Here is a 17331-nt window from a genome sequence, read left to right as displayed (position 1 = left end):
TGTGGATTCTGTAACTGAAATGGATTTAACTTTTCCTGAATGTGTCACCCGTGGCTTCTGAAACATGCCACTGAAACGGAGGCAATTTACAGCCGAAGCTCATTTGACCCCTTAAACCAGTGATTGATACACCTCAATAAAAGATGAGGTATTGCAGCTGGCCACTCAGTTCTCCCAGACAAACGTTTTGCTGGGAGTTCTTTGTATTTAGACTGAGATTTCTTTGTTGAGACTGGGTTTAGACAAATTTACCAACATTTTGGAGCCCCTCAAACTGACATGATTAGGATGAGGAGGGGCGCAATGAATCTATTCCATAGTACATCTGAGAAGGAGGAAAGTGAAGGTAGGAACTCATCGCCAGAGCAGCCGCGCACATTGCTGCTCGTGAAACCAGGGATTCCCTCATCTCTAACAGGTTCTCAAAATGAGATGTGCAAATTGAAGACTTTGAAATACTCAGGCTGCCTGGAACAACCACCACCAGCACCAAACCCCTCCTCCCTTTGCACAAAACAGTCGTTTTTCCACGCATTCACTCAATGCACATTCGCCCAATGGGTGGCATCATGTCTTGGCATTCATGAAGCACATGAAAGGGTAAATTCACAAAAGGGACTCAATAATGGCCAAGATGTGGCAGTGGTGGTGATAATTATGAAATCTGATGTGCCACAACAAAAAATATATAAATTAACATGACAGCTCTTCAAACATCCTTGTGCATACCCTTGGTGAATTACAATTGCTTAGCCTTTCTCTTTCTACCACTTATACGTAATGCATTCCCTGTGTCTTCAGCAGAGGTATTGGCAGGTTGCTCAGGTCCCTGCTCAGACTGATGAGACACTCTTGGCCTACGATCTCTGGGTTTTGGAGCCCATGAGGACCCCACCAAAGACTGCGCCACCTGCACCTTTGCAGAGGAAGACTCTGCCATTAGCAGAGAAGGCAGCAGTGCAGATACTGGTTGAGGAAGGGGCAAAGGGTGAGATGTGGGAGTGCTTTGTGTGGAGTCCCCACCTCCAGGTCCCCTTTTGCCATCATCCCTCTCCCGGGCCAGCGCAACATCACTCCCACCACTCTGCTGGCCAGCAGGTTGGTGAGCAGATATGCCGTGTTGTAAGGCAATGGCTAATGTATCTGTCTGCCTGTTTAAGGCGGCAGACACATTGGCATCCAGAGTCCACACGGCCGTTGTCATGGCCTCATTTGAGAGCCGAGCTTGAAGCTCAATGGAGGCTGCAGACATTCTCGCACTTACCTGCGTCACCAATCCACTAGTGATGGAGTTGGACTCCTCCATCCTCTCCACTATTGTGGCACCTTTTTCCAGTACCTCACAAAGTTGCTGCTGCACCTCTATCATTATCCTTCTCAATGATGGCCCCGAGGGTTCAGCATCTATGTCCAGCTGAGCAGAGCTTGGAGAGGAGTGTGCCCCCGATGCAGACTCTCCACAGCTGCCCCTGCATCAGTGTCTGCTCATACTCACTTGTGAGTGGTGAATTACCAGGTGACAACCCAACTAACTGTCTAACAGGACCCACTGAAGTGTGAGTATCAGCGCTGGTGCATGTTTGTATGACCTGTGACGGTGCACCCTCAGAAGGGGGGTGTTGAACAACACAGGTCAGGTCATTAAAATGCTTCCTGCACTAAACCTAAGATCTGGGCACCGTGATCCTGCTGCTCACCTCTTCTGCCACCTCCAACCGAGCATTTTTAGTTACAGAGCCAGGTTTCTTCCTGCCATCCATTGGAAACATTACCTCCCTCCAGGATCTCACTGCAGCCGGTAGTACATCCAGGGAGGCATCATTAAATCTAGGGACAGCCTTTGCTTTCCTGGACTCCATTTCTCTTTCAAAATCCATTCTTGGACTGGCCCTTTAAATAGTGGGCTTTAAATCGTGTCATTTGGGTGCAGAGTAAGCCCGCTGAGCAGCTTGGAGACGCAAATCCCAGAAGCAAAGATAAATGCAATCGAGTTACGATCGCAGATTTAAATGTGCTCACTTTGTCTCCGGGTTCCCCACACGCAAATCCACCCACCCGCTAACTTCCCGCCACCATGCTACACTAAGTATTAATCATTCTGAAACCTTACAAAGCCTAACGCATAAATAAGATTTGTGTTTTGCTGCAGCCAGCATGGATCCTTTCAAAATTGATAAGCTGTGATATGTGCACCAGACTGCACTGGCACTGCCATAGAAGTGACTCACAGATGCCAACTCCTTCCCCAGAGTTCAGACTGCAACTCCACTGCCCCCCCTCCCCACCCACTTCATGTTCCAACATGTTTCCCACCCTAGCAGCCAAGCTGGTGGCATAACATTCATCTCCAAATCCCCCCTCATTTTCTCCTGCTACTTTTCCTGCTTCTCCACAAAGTTAACACCTCACCCATCACCACCCCTTCTACAAGATCCTCCTCATTGAAGTCTCTTCCCTATGTCTTACATTAGTCTCTGCACAGAGGGACAACTCATCCTTGGTGACTTTAGCCTCTGCCTAAAGTCAACTTCCCCCTCCGCAGCCAATTTCCTTGTCCTTCTAATCCTCACATCAACTCGCTCAGCCACTCCTTTGACCTCATCACCACACACTACCGCAAGAGTTCTTAGGTCTCCATCATTGACAGGGCTCTGTCCAATCACTTTCTCATCTCCATTATCCTATGTATTCCCCTGTCTGCCACTAACCGCTCCATTCAATCCCTGGAAAAAGCTGCCCTCCTCCTACTTTCTCACATAAGCCCTTTCATGTTCCAGCCTCCTCCAACTCTGACCTCTCCTAGGGTTGATATTGATACCTCTTATTTTATCAACTGCCTCACTTTCTCCTTTAATGCCCGATTCCCAGTTAGATCCCAAATAGTTACGCATATCCACAGCTCCCGTGATATAACAGTCGCTCTGTGGACTCAAACCAGCTGGCCGTAGGCTGGAACATAGCTAGATGAGACACTGGTCTGGTTAGCAATCACAAAATCTTGATCACTTCAAGGTCTACTGTTGCTCTCACCATCCTCACCTCATCAAAAGGGAAGAACTCATGGACATTTCAATATCCAAAACTGACAGCATCCACTCTGTTGCCTCTGCCTCCTTCCTCCTTAGGCCCTCTCCTTCACCCCCTCAAAAGTCACTAAAACTTATTAAAGGTAGACTTTCCTGGTCCCATGTCCAGGCACACGCAATCACCTGGGCGCAACGAATATTGGAAAATTAGGTAGGTCAGAGCATCCACCCAATTTTCCTCCAGTTAAATTAACAGGGGAAAACCAGGCAGGTTTCATACTACAGGCGTCCCCTATCTCTTCCATGAAGCCCATCACCTGCTTCCTGATCTCCTCCTGTCCCAGCTCTTGACTGCCAAAGCTCCCATTTTTAGTCCATTGATGATCATTGTCAGCATCCTTATCTCTATCCTCCAGCTCAGCCAGTTAATCCCACTGTAAATTACCCTCTCCTCATGAAGACCTCTCCATCCCTCCAAGTACTGCCACATCTTCAACCTTTACTTTCTTTCTGAAATTGGAACTACGTTCGCACCTCTACCACTACTTCCTGTTCAAAGCACTCCAAAATCAGGCTTCACCCTCTTCCCAACAAAGAACCAAAACCATACCATTGTCATCAACATCTTATGTGCCTGCAACCATGGTTCACAGTCCCTCCTCACCCTCCTTGACCGTTCCGCTGCCTTTAGCACTGTTTACCATTAATTCTTCCTCAAACATCTCTCTTCCACAGCACACCTCCATAGCATTACTCTCTCCTGGTTCCCCTCCTATCTGTTGCACCATAGACATTACAGCATCTCAAATGATTTCTCCTGTGTCCACATGGTCAACCCTGGTATTCCCAGGATGCTATCCTTGGCTGCCTCCTCTTCATTCACATGCTATCCCATGTCAATGTTATATGGAAACATTGGGATCAGTTTTCACATGCATGCTCGCGTTGGCAAGTTCTACCTCACCACCTTCTCCGTCAACTCCATGGCTGTTGACACCATCTCTAACTATCACATATTAAGACCAGAATGAGCTCACAGTTCCTCCAGCCTAATGTGAGCAAAATCAAAAACCATGCACTTTGGCTCCTACAAACACCCAAATGCCTCTGACCTCAACTCTGCAGCTGTCACATCAAGCTTAGTCTATAAACACAGAACTTTGGCATATTGCTTGACTCTGAGCTCAGCTTCCTCCCCTACATTCGATCAGTCACCAAGACTGCTTTCTTTAACCTCTGCATTATTTTCCACCTTCATTCTTACCTCTTTCCCTCCACCGACAAGACCTCAATCCATGCTTCTATCAGCTCATGGCTCGATTTCTCCAGTGCTTTCTTTGCTAGCCTCCCTGCTTTTACCAAGTCATCCAGAATGTAGTGGTCCATGTCCTCACCCACACTGAAGACCCTGTTCTTGCCAAGATCCACTTCCCATGTCCCAGAAAATTGTCGATGATTCTCATCTTTACTTTCAAATCCTTCCACACCTACATCCCTCTTTATCTCAATAATCTCCCCAGCCTTATGTTGCTCCAGTCCTCAAACATCGGCCCAATTCTCGATGCCCGCTCTCCCCATTCCACCATTGGTGGCTACTCCTTCAGACACCTTTCCCCCACCATTTGGAACTCTGACCCTTAGCATCACTGCCAGGCCATCTCCCTCCCTGCCTACAAAAAACCCTCCTCTTTGATCATGCTTTCGACCCTTCCTAACCTCCCCACCTGGCTTAGTGTGCCTTGTTGTCCACCACCCTCTAAAGTGCTTCACGATATCTTCTTATACATAAAGAATGCTATCATAAATGTAATTTTTTATTGTAATGGAGAAGAGGGGAGGTATTAACTTGACTTGATTAATATTACAATTAAATTGTATCCAAAATATTTTTTAAAATCACAGATATTAACTGGCTGGACAAAGGGAAAATGAACCTGGCCAAACACCCACTAGACAAAAAGCCTCATCTATTAAATGTTTACTGTAACGCTCATTCCACCCCATGGAGATTCTTCACTTTCATATGTGGAAAAATGTGAAAAAGCAACACACAAAAATAGGTCCTGTGAGTGTCTGCACTGTGTATCAGTTGAACAAGTAACATAAAGTCCCAAGTAACCAGAAGATTCCATGCAGTTTAGATCACAATCTTTCTTTTGAACAGATTGACTGCCGGGGCCTAACCATGTACACATTTTTGGACACTGGTGTCAAATTTTCCAATTAAAGTATTGGGACCCAAAACTCCATGAGGTCCTCTCTGCTAGCAGAGCAAACTCCTGTCCAGCCATGGAGCCCACCGTAGACTCTATCCTTATTTGGGGTCTTTGGAAGGCAAATGAGAGAACTTGAGTAGGCATAGATTCCACTAGGCCCAACAGGAGACCGATAGTGGAGGTGTTGGAAGATCTGACCATAAACCACTCCACTGGAATTTCCTGGATTCCTCTGATCAGGGCAGAATCTTGGTGAACCAGGTACAGCTCCATTTTCTCAGCCCCCTCCAGCACTTATGCCAGAGATGTGCTGACTCAAACAGATATTCGAAGCATTAAGGCTGTGATTGAGACACAAGGACATTTTCATGCATAATGTGTTTTAAAATTAATCATAATACCCCATTTGTAATATAAATTTCAAAAAAATTCCAGGGAGCATGCCCTCACGTCTCCCAGGGATACCTAAGCTAGGGCATGTAGGGAGAAAGATGGGGAACAGAGCGTGTACAATTTTTTAATTTGCTGTCTATGCTACTGACCGTCTCCTGCAGCTCGAATTGAAGTCTGGATGCAGAGCTCATGTTTTTTCCACATCGCCGACTTTGCAAAAAAGACACAAAATTAAACTAAAAGAGACTGAGGATCCGAATTGAAACAGCAGAAAGATGGCACTGCATTTTCTTGCAATTAAATTTTATATTTGATGACAAAAAATGACAAATAGTTTTTATTTTCAATTTTTTTTATTGGGAGTGCTAGAAATAGGTGTCACAACAAGTGTAAAGTAAAAATACATCTTAGTAAAGTTCAATTGATTAAGTATAGTGTAAGTGGGTTTACTATGTAGGTTACATATAACTTTTTGTTTAGTGCACTGGATAATTGCTATGAAAGGATGAAGTGTTGGACGATGATAAATTATAACATGCTTGATATGTGCCAGTACATTTTGTTGGAATTATTCTGCCTGCCCGTTAGCTTTGTTCAGGGTTCTATTTTAAACTTTCTCTCTAAAATCCTGATAACCATGAGGAAAAGGCAAGAACAGTACCATAGTAGTGGTGAGGGGGTAACGATGCTGTAATATTAAGTGGCAAAAAGGTAGCATTAAATGAGGAGATCTGATCAGATTTCAGAGAAGCTGCAATATCCGGTCCACTTTCAGTAGCATTGACCAGCTTTGCATCATCGAACACTCCAAAGTAAAAGCCAAGTGCTCGTACAGTGCAGTGCTAAGGATCAAAGGGAAAAGCTGCCTATAAGAGTTTCTTTGTATAGTAAGTTCCACAGTATCCAAGACTGAAGTTGTCTTCAAAGGGCCCCCTAGGGTAATTAGTAATGTTACTACCAAAGCAAAGTGCTGCATAATGTGTACTGCACCATTACAAAGAACCCAACTCAAAGTCCACAAACCATTAAGTGGGTTTTCTCCTGGCCTTGTGGGTTTTGAATAGTGTTGTGCTTCTGATTTTTTTTTGACGACTGAAAATGCTATATATTTGATGTAAACTCAGCAGGGCAGTATTGCTGAAAGAAAAGGAAGGCCATTTTGGTCTTGTTTCTAACAGTATTCTGCATAACTGTGTATTAAAAAGAATTTTGCAGATGTTTGTAATCATACAAAAATTGATATGTGCATGTTACCTTGAAAACATCCATATTTTGGACATATTTTTTAAGCAAGATGATCAATTCAAAATTATATATGCCAAAATAATAGAACTGCCGAGTACAAAAGTGTATACACTGGTGGTGACACACAAGTGTATTGGAGCATATTTCTACAGTAGAACAAAACTGTGCATTGGCGTATCTTTAGCTTTAAAATGCTAACTTTACCTACAGCTATAACTATAACTATAGTCAAAATGCCATTATGTGCCAGATAGTCCAGACAACAAATTCAGTAAAATGGAAGGAGGAAAAGAGTTATATCAAATTTTTGTACCTCAGACTTGTGTTCGTAATCAAAATTTCACTTTGTACTCATTTGTTTTTACAAAGTAAATACTCAGGACCCTCAGCCAAGGACACTCAGTTAAACAATGTTGAATGAGTGGGAGAGACAATCTGGAAAAAAGTGGTAGCTGACCTCCCATTGATCTGCTGTCTGGTTCCAAACATTCAGCTGTAAGCCTTTAATCTGCAGCCATGGGTTTCTACTGTCTGGCTAAAACACAATTTTTTTTATTATTATTTGTTTTGAGGATATGGACAACACGAGCAAGGCCACATTTATTGCCCATCCCAGTAGCCCTGAGAAGTTGGTGGGTTTTCTACTTGAACTTTTGCAGTCCTGGTGGCACCGGTTTTATGTAGGAATTCCAGGATATTGACCCAGCGACGCTGAACAAATGGCGATATACATCCAAGTCAGGATAGTGTGTGACTTGGAGTGGAATATGGAGGTGATGGTGTTCCCACAATATTGTTGCTCTTGTCATTCTTGGTGGTAAAAATTCGCAGAAGACAGTGGTGCTCTCAAAATGAACTTGTTGAGTTGCTGCAGTATATCCTGTAGATAGTCAATACTACAGCTACATGCACCGGTGGTAGAGGGGGTGGCTACTGAATCCAGTGGCAGGGGCTAGTGAACTGCTCTGTAATGGATGGTGTCAAGCTTCTTGAGTTTTGTTGCAGCTGCACTGATCTAGGAGAGTGGGGAGTATTCCATCATACTCCTGACTTGAGCAACTCATCACAGACTACCAGTCGCTACTCTGCTCTTGTAGCCACGGTGTTGATAATGGCTGGTCCAGTTCAGTTCCGGTCAATTTCTAAGATGTACATGGTGCCATCAAAGACCATGGGAAGATGGCTGGGTTTTCTCTTGTTGGAGAAGTCATTGCCTGGCACTTGCATGCAAATGCTACCTGCCACTTCTCAGCCCAAGCCTGGATGTTATCCATGTTCTGCTGTGGGCTAACTTGAAGGAGTTATTGGAGGTGTTAGTTATTGGAGGAGTTAGTTATTGGAGGAGTTGGAGCTAGATACTGTGGAGTCATCAGTAAACAGCTCCATTCCTGACCTTATGAGGCAGCAGCTGAAGATAGTTAGGCCAAAGACACTTCCCTGAGGAACTCCTGCAGTGATGTCCTGAGGCTGCGATGACAACCACAACCATCTTTCCTGTGTGTCAGGTATGACTCCAACCACTGCAGGATTTTCCTTCTGACTCCCACTGACTTCAGTTTTGCTAGGGCTCCTTAGTGCCATACTCAGTTAAATGCTGCCTTGATGACTAGGGCCGCTACTCTCACCTCTCCATTGCCAGTTCGCTCTTTTATCCATGTCTTGATCAAGGCTGTGATGAAGTCTGGAGTAGAGTTGCGCTGGCAGTGATCAGGTTATGGGTGATTTGGTGTCACTTGATGGCATTATTCAACTCTATCCATCACTTTACTGATGATTGGGAGGAAGCTGATATGGTAAATCTAACCCGGCCAATTACACCCTGTTATTTTGTGGATAGAACATACCTGGGCAATCTTCCACATCGTCAGGTTGATGCCAGTGTCATAGCTGTGCTGGGACACTTTGCTAGGGGAGCAGCTATCTCTGGTGCACAGGTCTTGAAGCACCACAGCCAGAATGTTGAGGCCCATGCCCTTTTGCTGTGTCCAGTGCACTCAGCTGCTGCTTAACCAGATTGGCTAGACACTGGTATCCATGTTGATGAAGACCTTGGGAGGAGGCCAAATAGGAACATTTGGCTGAAAATACTTGCAAACACTTCAGCCTTTTCTCTTGCACTTGTGTGCTAAGCTCCACCCATGGTTGAGAATAGGGATGTTCATGGAGCATCCTCTTTTTGCTGTAAGGATGAGAAAATAAATAGATTGCTTTTTATTTTACTAGGTTTTTTTTGCCCAGGTTACTTTATTTTCATCTGTTGAATTGTAGATTCTACTACTTAAAAACTATTTTGCTTTCGTAAAAGAAACAATAAAAGCCACTTGCATAATCATGAAAAAGAGAAAGCAAGTTCACACCCACAACTTCTCAAAATGTGAGTTCCCGATCTGTGACAGGAAGGGAAAAAAGCAAGTTATAAGAGACCACTCTATCTATCGTCTAAGAAACAGCTCAAAGGTAGTACTAGAAAAGATCTTTCACATCAGCACACATTTGGTACATGTTTTAGCTTACTGTCACAGACAGGAAAGCACTACTTAATTTGATTATTACTTAGGAACATAGATAGGACAGGAAAAGACTTTCCAGTCCATTTAGCAGGTCTCAAAACTAATAGCCTTCAATTGCCCACTCCATCAAATATCTAACTAATTCTCCCTTAAATGTTTCCACACAATACGCCTCTACTGCCTCCCTGGGGAGTCTGTTCCACATGTTCAGCACACTCTTCAGAAAGTACTCAAATCTAAATTTTATGTGCATCTTCCCTTCTCTAAGCTTCAACTCGTATCACCTAGTTCCAGAGTTTGCGGCAATCTTGAATACACTATCAATTTATCTATTCCCTTAAGAATCATGAATAATATATACTCCGAGCCTGCTCTTCTCCAGAGTAAGCAATCCAAGGCTCTTCAATCTCTCCTCAAAGCTCAGAGCCTGAAGCTAGGTATCAGTTCGGTCAGCCTTTCACGGGATATCGTTTCTGTAATAGTGATCAAAATTGCACATAGCACTCCAGGTGTGGCCATACAAGTGCCCTGTACAGATAGATTCACCACCGCCTTGTGGGATTTGTGTTCTATCCTTCTATACATCCCACGATCTGGTTAGCTTTCCTTGCTGCTGTCATCTCACTTGTTGATTTCAGCGAGCTATTCACCAGTATCCCCCAGAAACCTCTCCTGGGTTATGTCCTGCAGCCTAAAGTTATTTAATTTATATTTTCATTGCTTATTTCCTTTCCCTATTTTCAGTACCTTGCAAAATGCCATTTTTCACCTTCCCGATCTATCCGGATCCCTTTGTATTTAGTTTGCGGATCCCCAATTTTAATCGCTCCAACGTTGGCGGACGTGCCTTCAACTGCCTAGGCTCTAAGCTCTGGAATTCCCTCCCTACACTTCTCCACCTCTCTACCTCTCTACCTCTCTCTCCTCCTTTTAAGATGCTCCTTAAACCTGTCTCTTTGACCAAGCTTTTGGTCACCTGTCCTAATATCTCCTTATGTGGCTCGGTGCCAAATTTTGTTTGATTAAGCTCCTGTGAAGTGCCACATAAATGCAAGTTGTTGTTGCCTATTTCCTATTATTTGAAATTCCCTTCCCAATGTGTCAGTATTTTATTGGCCATTCCTGGTTGCCCTGAAAGATGATAAAAGTTAACCACATAGTATGGGACTGGGGGGCACATGTAGGGGTGACAGTTTCCCTCCCCTGAAGGGCATTAGGATTTTTACGACAAAGTGGCAGCTTTAATGCCACTTCCTGGAGCTAGCCCACAAATTGCTAGATTTATTGAATTCAATTTCACAACTTGCCATATGGGATTTGAGCTCTCAAGGGTTGAGAATCCACTACCATAACCACTAGACTACCGTACCCTTAATTTGGTGTCAGCTGCAAACCTAGACAGTGTCATTTACATCCCCAGCTCCAAATTATGGCCCCAGAACAGATCCCTGAGACACCTCACTAGTCACTACTTGCTGTTATAAGTCTGCCCGATTTATTACCGTCTTTTGCTTTCTCTGGTTTAGCCAATTTCGTATTCATTTCAGAAGCTTAGGTTCTCTTCCATGATTTCCTACCTTGGGGAACTCCCTCACATAAATTCATGCTGACCCCGACTCATCATACCTTCATTATCCCTCTTTCAGGGTGCCTTTTAATACTTTATCTGCAACAGATATTAGGCTTATTAGCCTGTAATTCTCTGGGCCATCCCAATGTCCCTGTTTAAAGATTGGTGGTAAATTAGTTCCTTTCCACTCTACAGGCACTACTCATATTTTTAATGATTCCCTAAAAAAGATAGCGTCAAAGGTGTGACTGATTTCACTAGCCATCTCTCATACACTCTTGTATGTAGTTCATCCAGACCTGGTGTCTTGTAATGAAGTTAACAATTGGTAAAAGCACTAAAGCTAACAGAAAACCAAACACTCTGTTTTGCAATATACAGCTGCATCTCCTCTTTTCTCCCATGGCTAATGGAATTAGAAATCTTCAACAAATAGCCATAACAAATTGTTTTCAAATCTTCTAAGGGTCCTTGAAACAACTGAAAGCTATTTAACATTTCAAGTTTAAGCAGATTTCAACAGAACACATGAGTACAATAGACAAAGCAAAGCTAGTAGTTCATGCTGCAACATGTCCACAGTCAATGCCATACATTCTTTTGGTCTGTAACCTTTCCAGTTTGACCAGCACAGAAGATATAGAATACTTTCTATTAAAAATCACTGTTAAACAACAAAGTACGTCCTGAAATAAAATTTACCATTAAAGAAAAGCACATAATCCAACAGTATACATTTCATTCATTCTGATCTGATGTATGTAGAAATCTCATTTCCACACATGAAACATGACAATATTAGTTTATTATGGTCTTGATGTCCCTCCAAAACCTGCCATTTTCATGACTGGCAGCCTCCACACTGGCACCCTAGCCAACCCCAAGTGCAGATTGTGAATTTCCCTATGAAGTTATTCATAGCTCACCCTCAACATTACAGAAGTAGAACTGAAAAATGAAAATTATGATGTCTCATGCAAAGCAGACTTACACAAGGTTTTGATATATAGATGGGGAAAGCACTTCCTCCCCACACAACACTTTAACTGCTGCCAGAGAAAAGTAAACTCATGTCGCATGTTAGAAAAACTTCAATGTTACTTTGTTGACATCTGTTTTATTCCAAGAAGCATATGTTACATTTTATGGAGGTTCCAGGTTGGAAACCATTGCAAATAAATGCTTTGAATACACTTACAGAAAAAGACTGAATGAACAGAAACCAAATGAATCGCCTCTATATCCTCTTGCCTGCCCCCAGTAGTACTGCAGCTGACATCCTTACAAATAATAATTATGTATGCTTTAGAATTAAACTTACCCAGAATGAAAAATGTTTTAAATTCTGTCTAATTACTACAGTATGGTAAAGTTGAGCCTATTGTGTTTGTTTACAATGACTCAGTCTGTCAGTCAGAAACACCTGGTCCTGATCAAGACTCTATACTTCTGGTTATCCCCAAATGATTGACCTGCAGCTCTAAGGATAAAATTGTACAACCAACTTTGCATCAGTGTAAGCACCATAACTGATCATGAACCGTGATCAGACAGCGCTTAATCAATTAGTTATTGTTTCGCCTGAAGTGTGTCTGCTTACCTTAGAACCATAGAAAAGACACAGCACGGAAGGGGGCCATTCGGCCCATCGTGTCCACGCCGGCTCGAAGGAAAACCAGGTGCCCATTCTAATCCCACCTTCCAGCACCCGGTCTGTAGCCCTGCAACTTACATCAGCACAACCATAATATTTGTCAGAACACTATGGTTTTATTTTTAAAAACCTTCATGCATCTAAGGGAAAGTAGAATCATAGAAAATTTACGGCACAGAAGGAGGCCATTCAGCCCATTGTGCCCACGCCGGCTGAGAAACGAGCCACCCAGCCTAGTCCCACTTTCCCGCATTTGGTCCATAGCCCTGCAGGTCACGGCTCTCAGGTGCACATCCAGGTATTTTTGAGTTGAGGGTTTCTGCCTCTACCACCCTCTCAGGCAGTGAGTTCCAGACCCCACCACTCTCTGGGGGAAATAAAATTTCCTAATTTCCGCTCTAATCCTTCTACCAATCATTGTAAATCTATGCCCCCTGGTTATTGACCCCTCCTCTAAGGGAAATAGGGTTAGGGAAATAGGTCCTCCCTATCCACTCTATCTTGGCCCCTCATAATTTTGTACACCTCAATCAAATCACCCCTCAACCTCCTCTGTTCCAAGGAAAACAACCCCAGCCTATCCAATCTGCCATCATAGCTAAAATTCTCCAGTCCTGGCAACTTCCTTGTAAATCTCCTCTGCACCCTCTCTAGTGCAATCACATCTTTCCTGTAATGTGGTGACCAGAACTGTACACAGTACTCAAGCTGCGGCCTAACTAGTGTTTTATACAGTTCCAGCATAACATACCTGCTTTTATATTCTATGCCTTGGCTAATAAAGGAAAGCATTCCATATGCCTTCTTAACCACCTTATCTACCTGTCCTGCTACCTTCAGGGATCTGTGGACATGCACTCCAAGGTCCCTCACTTCCTTTACACCTTTCAGTATCCTCCCATTTATTGTGTATTCCCTTGCCTTGTTTGCTCTCCCCGAATGCATTACCTCACACTTCTCCAGATTGAACTCCATTTGCCACTTTTCTGCCCATCTGACCAGTCCATTGATATCTTCCTGCAGTCTACAGCTTTCCTCCTCACTATCAACCACACAGCCTAACTTTGTGTCATCCGCAAATCTCTTAATCATCACCCCTACGTTAAAGTCCAAGTCGTTAATGTGTACCACAAAAAGCAAAGGACCTAGTACCGAGCCCTCTGGCACCCACTGGAAACAGCTTTCCAGTTGCAAAAACACCCGTCGACCATTACCCTTTGCTTCCTGCCACTGAGCCAATTTTGGATCCAATTTGTCACATTCCCTTGGATCCCATGGGCCTTTACTTTTTTGACCAATCTGCCATGTGGGACCTTGTCAAAAGCCTTGCTAAAATCCATGTAGACTACATCAATTGCACTACCCTCATCGATCCTCCTTGTCACCTCCTTGAAAAATTCAATCAAGTTAGTCAGACACGACCTCCCCTTAACAAATCCGTGCTGACTGTCCTTGATTAGTCCGTGCTTTCTAAGTGAAAGTTTATCCTGTCTCTCAGAATTGATTCCAATAATTTGCCCACCACCGAGGTTAGGCTGACTGGCCTGTAATTACTCGGTCTATCCTTCGCTCCCTTTTTAAACAACGGTATAACGTTAGCAGTCCTCCAATCCTCCGGCACTACGCCTGTATCCAGTGAAGTTTGGAAAATGATTGTTAAAGCCTCCGCTATTTCCTCCCTGGTTTCTTTTAACAGCCTGGGATACATTTCATCTGGCCCTGGTGATTTATCCACTTTCAAAGATGCTAATTCCCTTAACACTTCCTCTCTCACTATGTTTATCCCATCCAATATTTCACACTCCTTCTCCTTAACTTCAATCCCTGCATCATCCCTCTCCTTTGTGAAGACAGATGCAAAGTATTCATTAAAAACCATACCCACATCTTCCCCTTCTACACATAAGTACTTAACTCTACAGTTGACTTCTACTTTAAACTTTGTATTTAAGACATTCATGTGCTTTGTGAAGTTACTGTACAGTTTTGTTATATGGTAAAAGACAGTACTTTGGAGTTATTGATATCGTTGTGCCCAAGTGCATTGTTTAGGAATTAAGATAGTTTGGCAATGGCTCCTAGTGTTCGCCAGGGTCAGAGATAGAAGCTCCTGCCTCAGTGGATTAGTGTTCTAACAGGTTTGGTCAATCAGCTTTGTAAGTCTTTGGAAAGAGGAGCTTTTAGTTTGCAGTTCCTTTATGGGTTGGCCCATTCTTCTCTTTTTGGGGATATGGAGGAAGTTAAGTTTTAGATACTCGTCAGATTTTCAAATTTAAATCATCATTTGAAAATTTAAGAGCTTGAAATTATGCTGTGAGATTATCAGTTGAACACAATCTCATTAGTGCCTTTGTCACTTCCAGCATTCTCTTTGCTGGCCTCCATTCCGCCACCTAAATAAACCAAATTGCACACATTAAATCCCACTTGTCCATCATCCCTGTCCTCAACGGCCTAGATTAGCGATTGGTCCCCCCATGGTGTTAAATTTAAAATTCTTGCCCTAGTCTTTAAATCCACCCATGGTTTCACTCCACACCATCTCTGCAACCTCAAGTGCTATATCCCCAAACACTGTGTTCCTTTGACTCTGACCTTTTGTACATCCTTCTTCTCCTTTAAAAACATCATCAAGACGCAACTCTTCAAGAAAGCCTTGATCTCTCGCTTGCTATCCATTTCCCTATCTGAGAAGCGCATTGGAACATTCTTTATGTTAATGGTGCTATATTAGTGCAAATTGTTATTGCTGTTGATATGTTCAGAGGCACTGACCTGTTAATGCATCCAATAAAATTAAAAGAATTTAACAGGAACTTGTTAAGCATTCATATGCTAATCCTTGTACAGCACAAGGTCACACTTTAAAGTATTTATTTTATTAAATGACAACTCGTGATATCAACTATCCATTTCAAACCGTAGTTTTAAACCTGCAGCAGGATTTGTAATAAGATCTGTAATGCCACTGTTGTGGATGAGTTTCAGTAAACCAGTTGACATCACTAATAGAGGACCTAGTGCCATAGTGCAGTGTTTTGCATGGCATTACATGCCACCAGTTAACCTAGCATTCTGACACGCAGAATTTCAGGATACAAAAACAAAAGAAAAGAAACAAAATAATGTTCAGTTAATGGCTGTGTTAATTAAATTTAACAGTGGAGGATCTGTAACAAAAAAGATAAAAATATTTAAAAGAGCATTATACTACGGCTGCCAAAGGATTTCTGCTTCTTTGCTAAACTAATACTAAACATGAGAAGCTGATCCAAATTGATGTCCCACAGACTGTAGGAAGTTTGGAACTGTACTTATTTATAAATCCTTAATCAAGGCCTGATGTCTGACAGTTGAAATTAGATTTTCTGCACAAATTGCCTGGTTCTGTTCTTTACATTTCAAAGCTTCTTTTAAAATTTGCACGCAATAGCCTATATCCCATACTGTGTCAACAAGCGGATAGTACAGCTTTTGAGATGCACGGCAGATGTCCCTGTCCCAGTGGTTTCTGAATCTCTATCATCTGAATTTTCTGAGTTATTCTACGGGCCCGATATTGCCAGGGCGGCAGGTTCGCGGCGGGGGGGCGATTGGGCGCGTGGGTAACGCGCTCGGTGAAATCAGTCTGCCCCGTGCGCAATCGCAGGCCGATTGGATCCACTTACTTTTTGTTCCGGGTTCCCCGCTGCTGAGCTGCGTGGCGGGCGGACTGCGCATGCCACCCATTGTGTCACTGCAGAGTGGGTGTAGGTGTATTTGCAGGGCTCTTTTGCGCAGACGATTGAAAGACATCGGCGATGTCCCCGGTTGCACCCTGGAAGGATGCGGAGGAGAAGTTGTTGAGGGCAGTGGTGACTTTGACAGCGACAGGTAAGAAGATGGTGCTCGGGCCAGCCAGGAGCAGCTCGGCATGAAAGAGGCTGCAGATGTCCACGACTACATGTCGAGTGACTCTGAGCCTCCGTGTGCACTGTTGCTCAGAGAGGTCCAGGAGGCTGAGCCTCAGTCTGTGGACCCTGTGGCGAGGGTAGTGCCCTCTGCGACGCATCTCTCTCTGCGGTAGCCCTCCCTCCTGCTGTACAGGTGGATGTGTCACAGCACTCTGTTGTGGAGCTCCACGTTTCAGAGGTGGACGGCGTGGATGGCAAGGCTGGTGATGCTGTTCGCCCTCCGAGGAGGTCATGACTGCAGCTACGGCGGCCCCCATCCGCAAGATGTACATCTGAGGGGGTCCGCAAGGTAGGTACATGTCTCCGGACCCCGGGGTAAGTGTGCAGGTTGGTGACTTTGACTGTCAGGAGGAGGGTGGTGGAGGCCAAACTTTGTCCCAAGTGACAGAGTGGCCTCCTGCAATGGGTGAGGGTCTCCCCCCCCAAATCTGTCAAATGGACTTTTGCAGCTGCCACAGGCTGACAGCTGCAACACGTCCATTTGACCTGGGAGTGTTTCCCCCAGTGTGGGAAACAGTCCCAGTTTGCTCTAAAATCCCACCCCTCCTCACATAATCCCTTAATCAGGTCAGTTAATGACCTGAAATACCTAAATACTTTCAAGTGGCACCCCGCTGGCTTTAATTGCCTGCGGGATTCCCACCAGCGGGGGCTGCGCGCGCACGCCGGCGTGTCAGCGGGGAACCCGGAAGTGCGCGGGTTCGGGGCGGGCTCCGGTCCCGCTCCGGGATTCTACGATTTTCGGAGCCCCCCCGCCAGGAACG

General features: G+C 44.1%; 1 protein-coding gene across 3 annotated transcripts in view; it reads right to left on the bottom strand.

Annotated features, from left to right (window-relative positions):
* Window positions 1–17331, bottom strand: part of LOC137323604 (metalloreductase STEAP3-like) — a 45977-nt gene that overhangs the window by 13899 nt on the left and 14747 nt on the right. The window contains exon 2 of one of the 3 annotated variants that reach the window (XM_067987282.1): window positions 8725–9059. The exons of the other annotated variants lie outside the window; for them this stretch is intronic. Within the exon in view, the coding sequence (XP_067843383.1) occupies window positions 8725–8850 (126 nt within the window). The 5' untranslated portion in view covers window positions 8851–9059. The remainder of the gene's footprint in view (window positions 1–8724; window positions 9060–17331) is intronic. 3 annotated transcript variants of the gene reach the window in all.

Source organism: Heptranchias perlo, chromosome 7 (genome assembly GCF_035084215.1).
Source record: "Heptranchias perlo isolate sHepPer1 chromosome 7, sHepPer1.hap1, whole genome shotgun sequence".
Lineage (NCBI taxonomy): Eukaryota > Metazoa > Chordata > Chondrichthyes > Hexanchiformes > Hexanchidae > Heptranchias > Heptranchias perlo.
The sequence above is the reverse complement of the archived record's forward strand: the minus strand, read 5'-3'. Positions and strand labels throughout refer to the sequence as shown.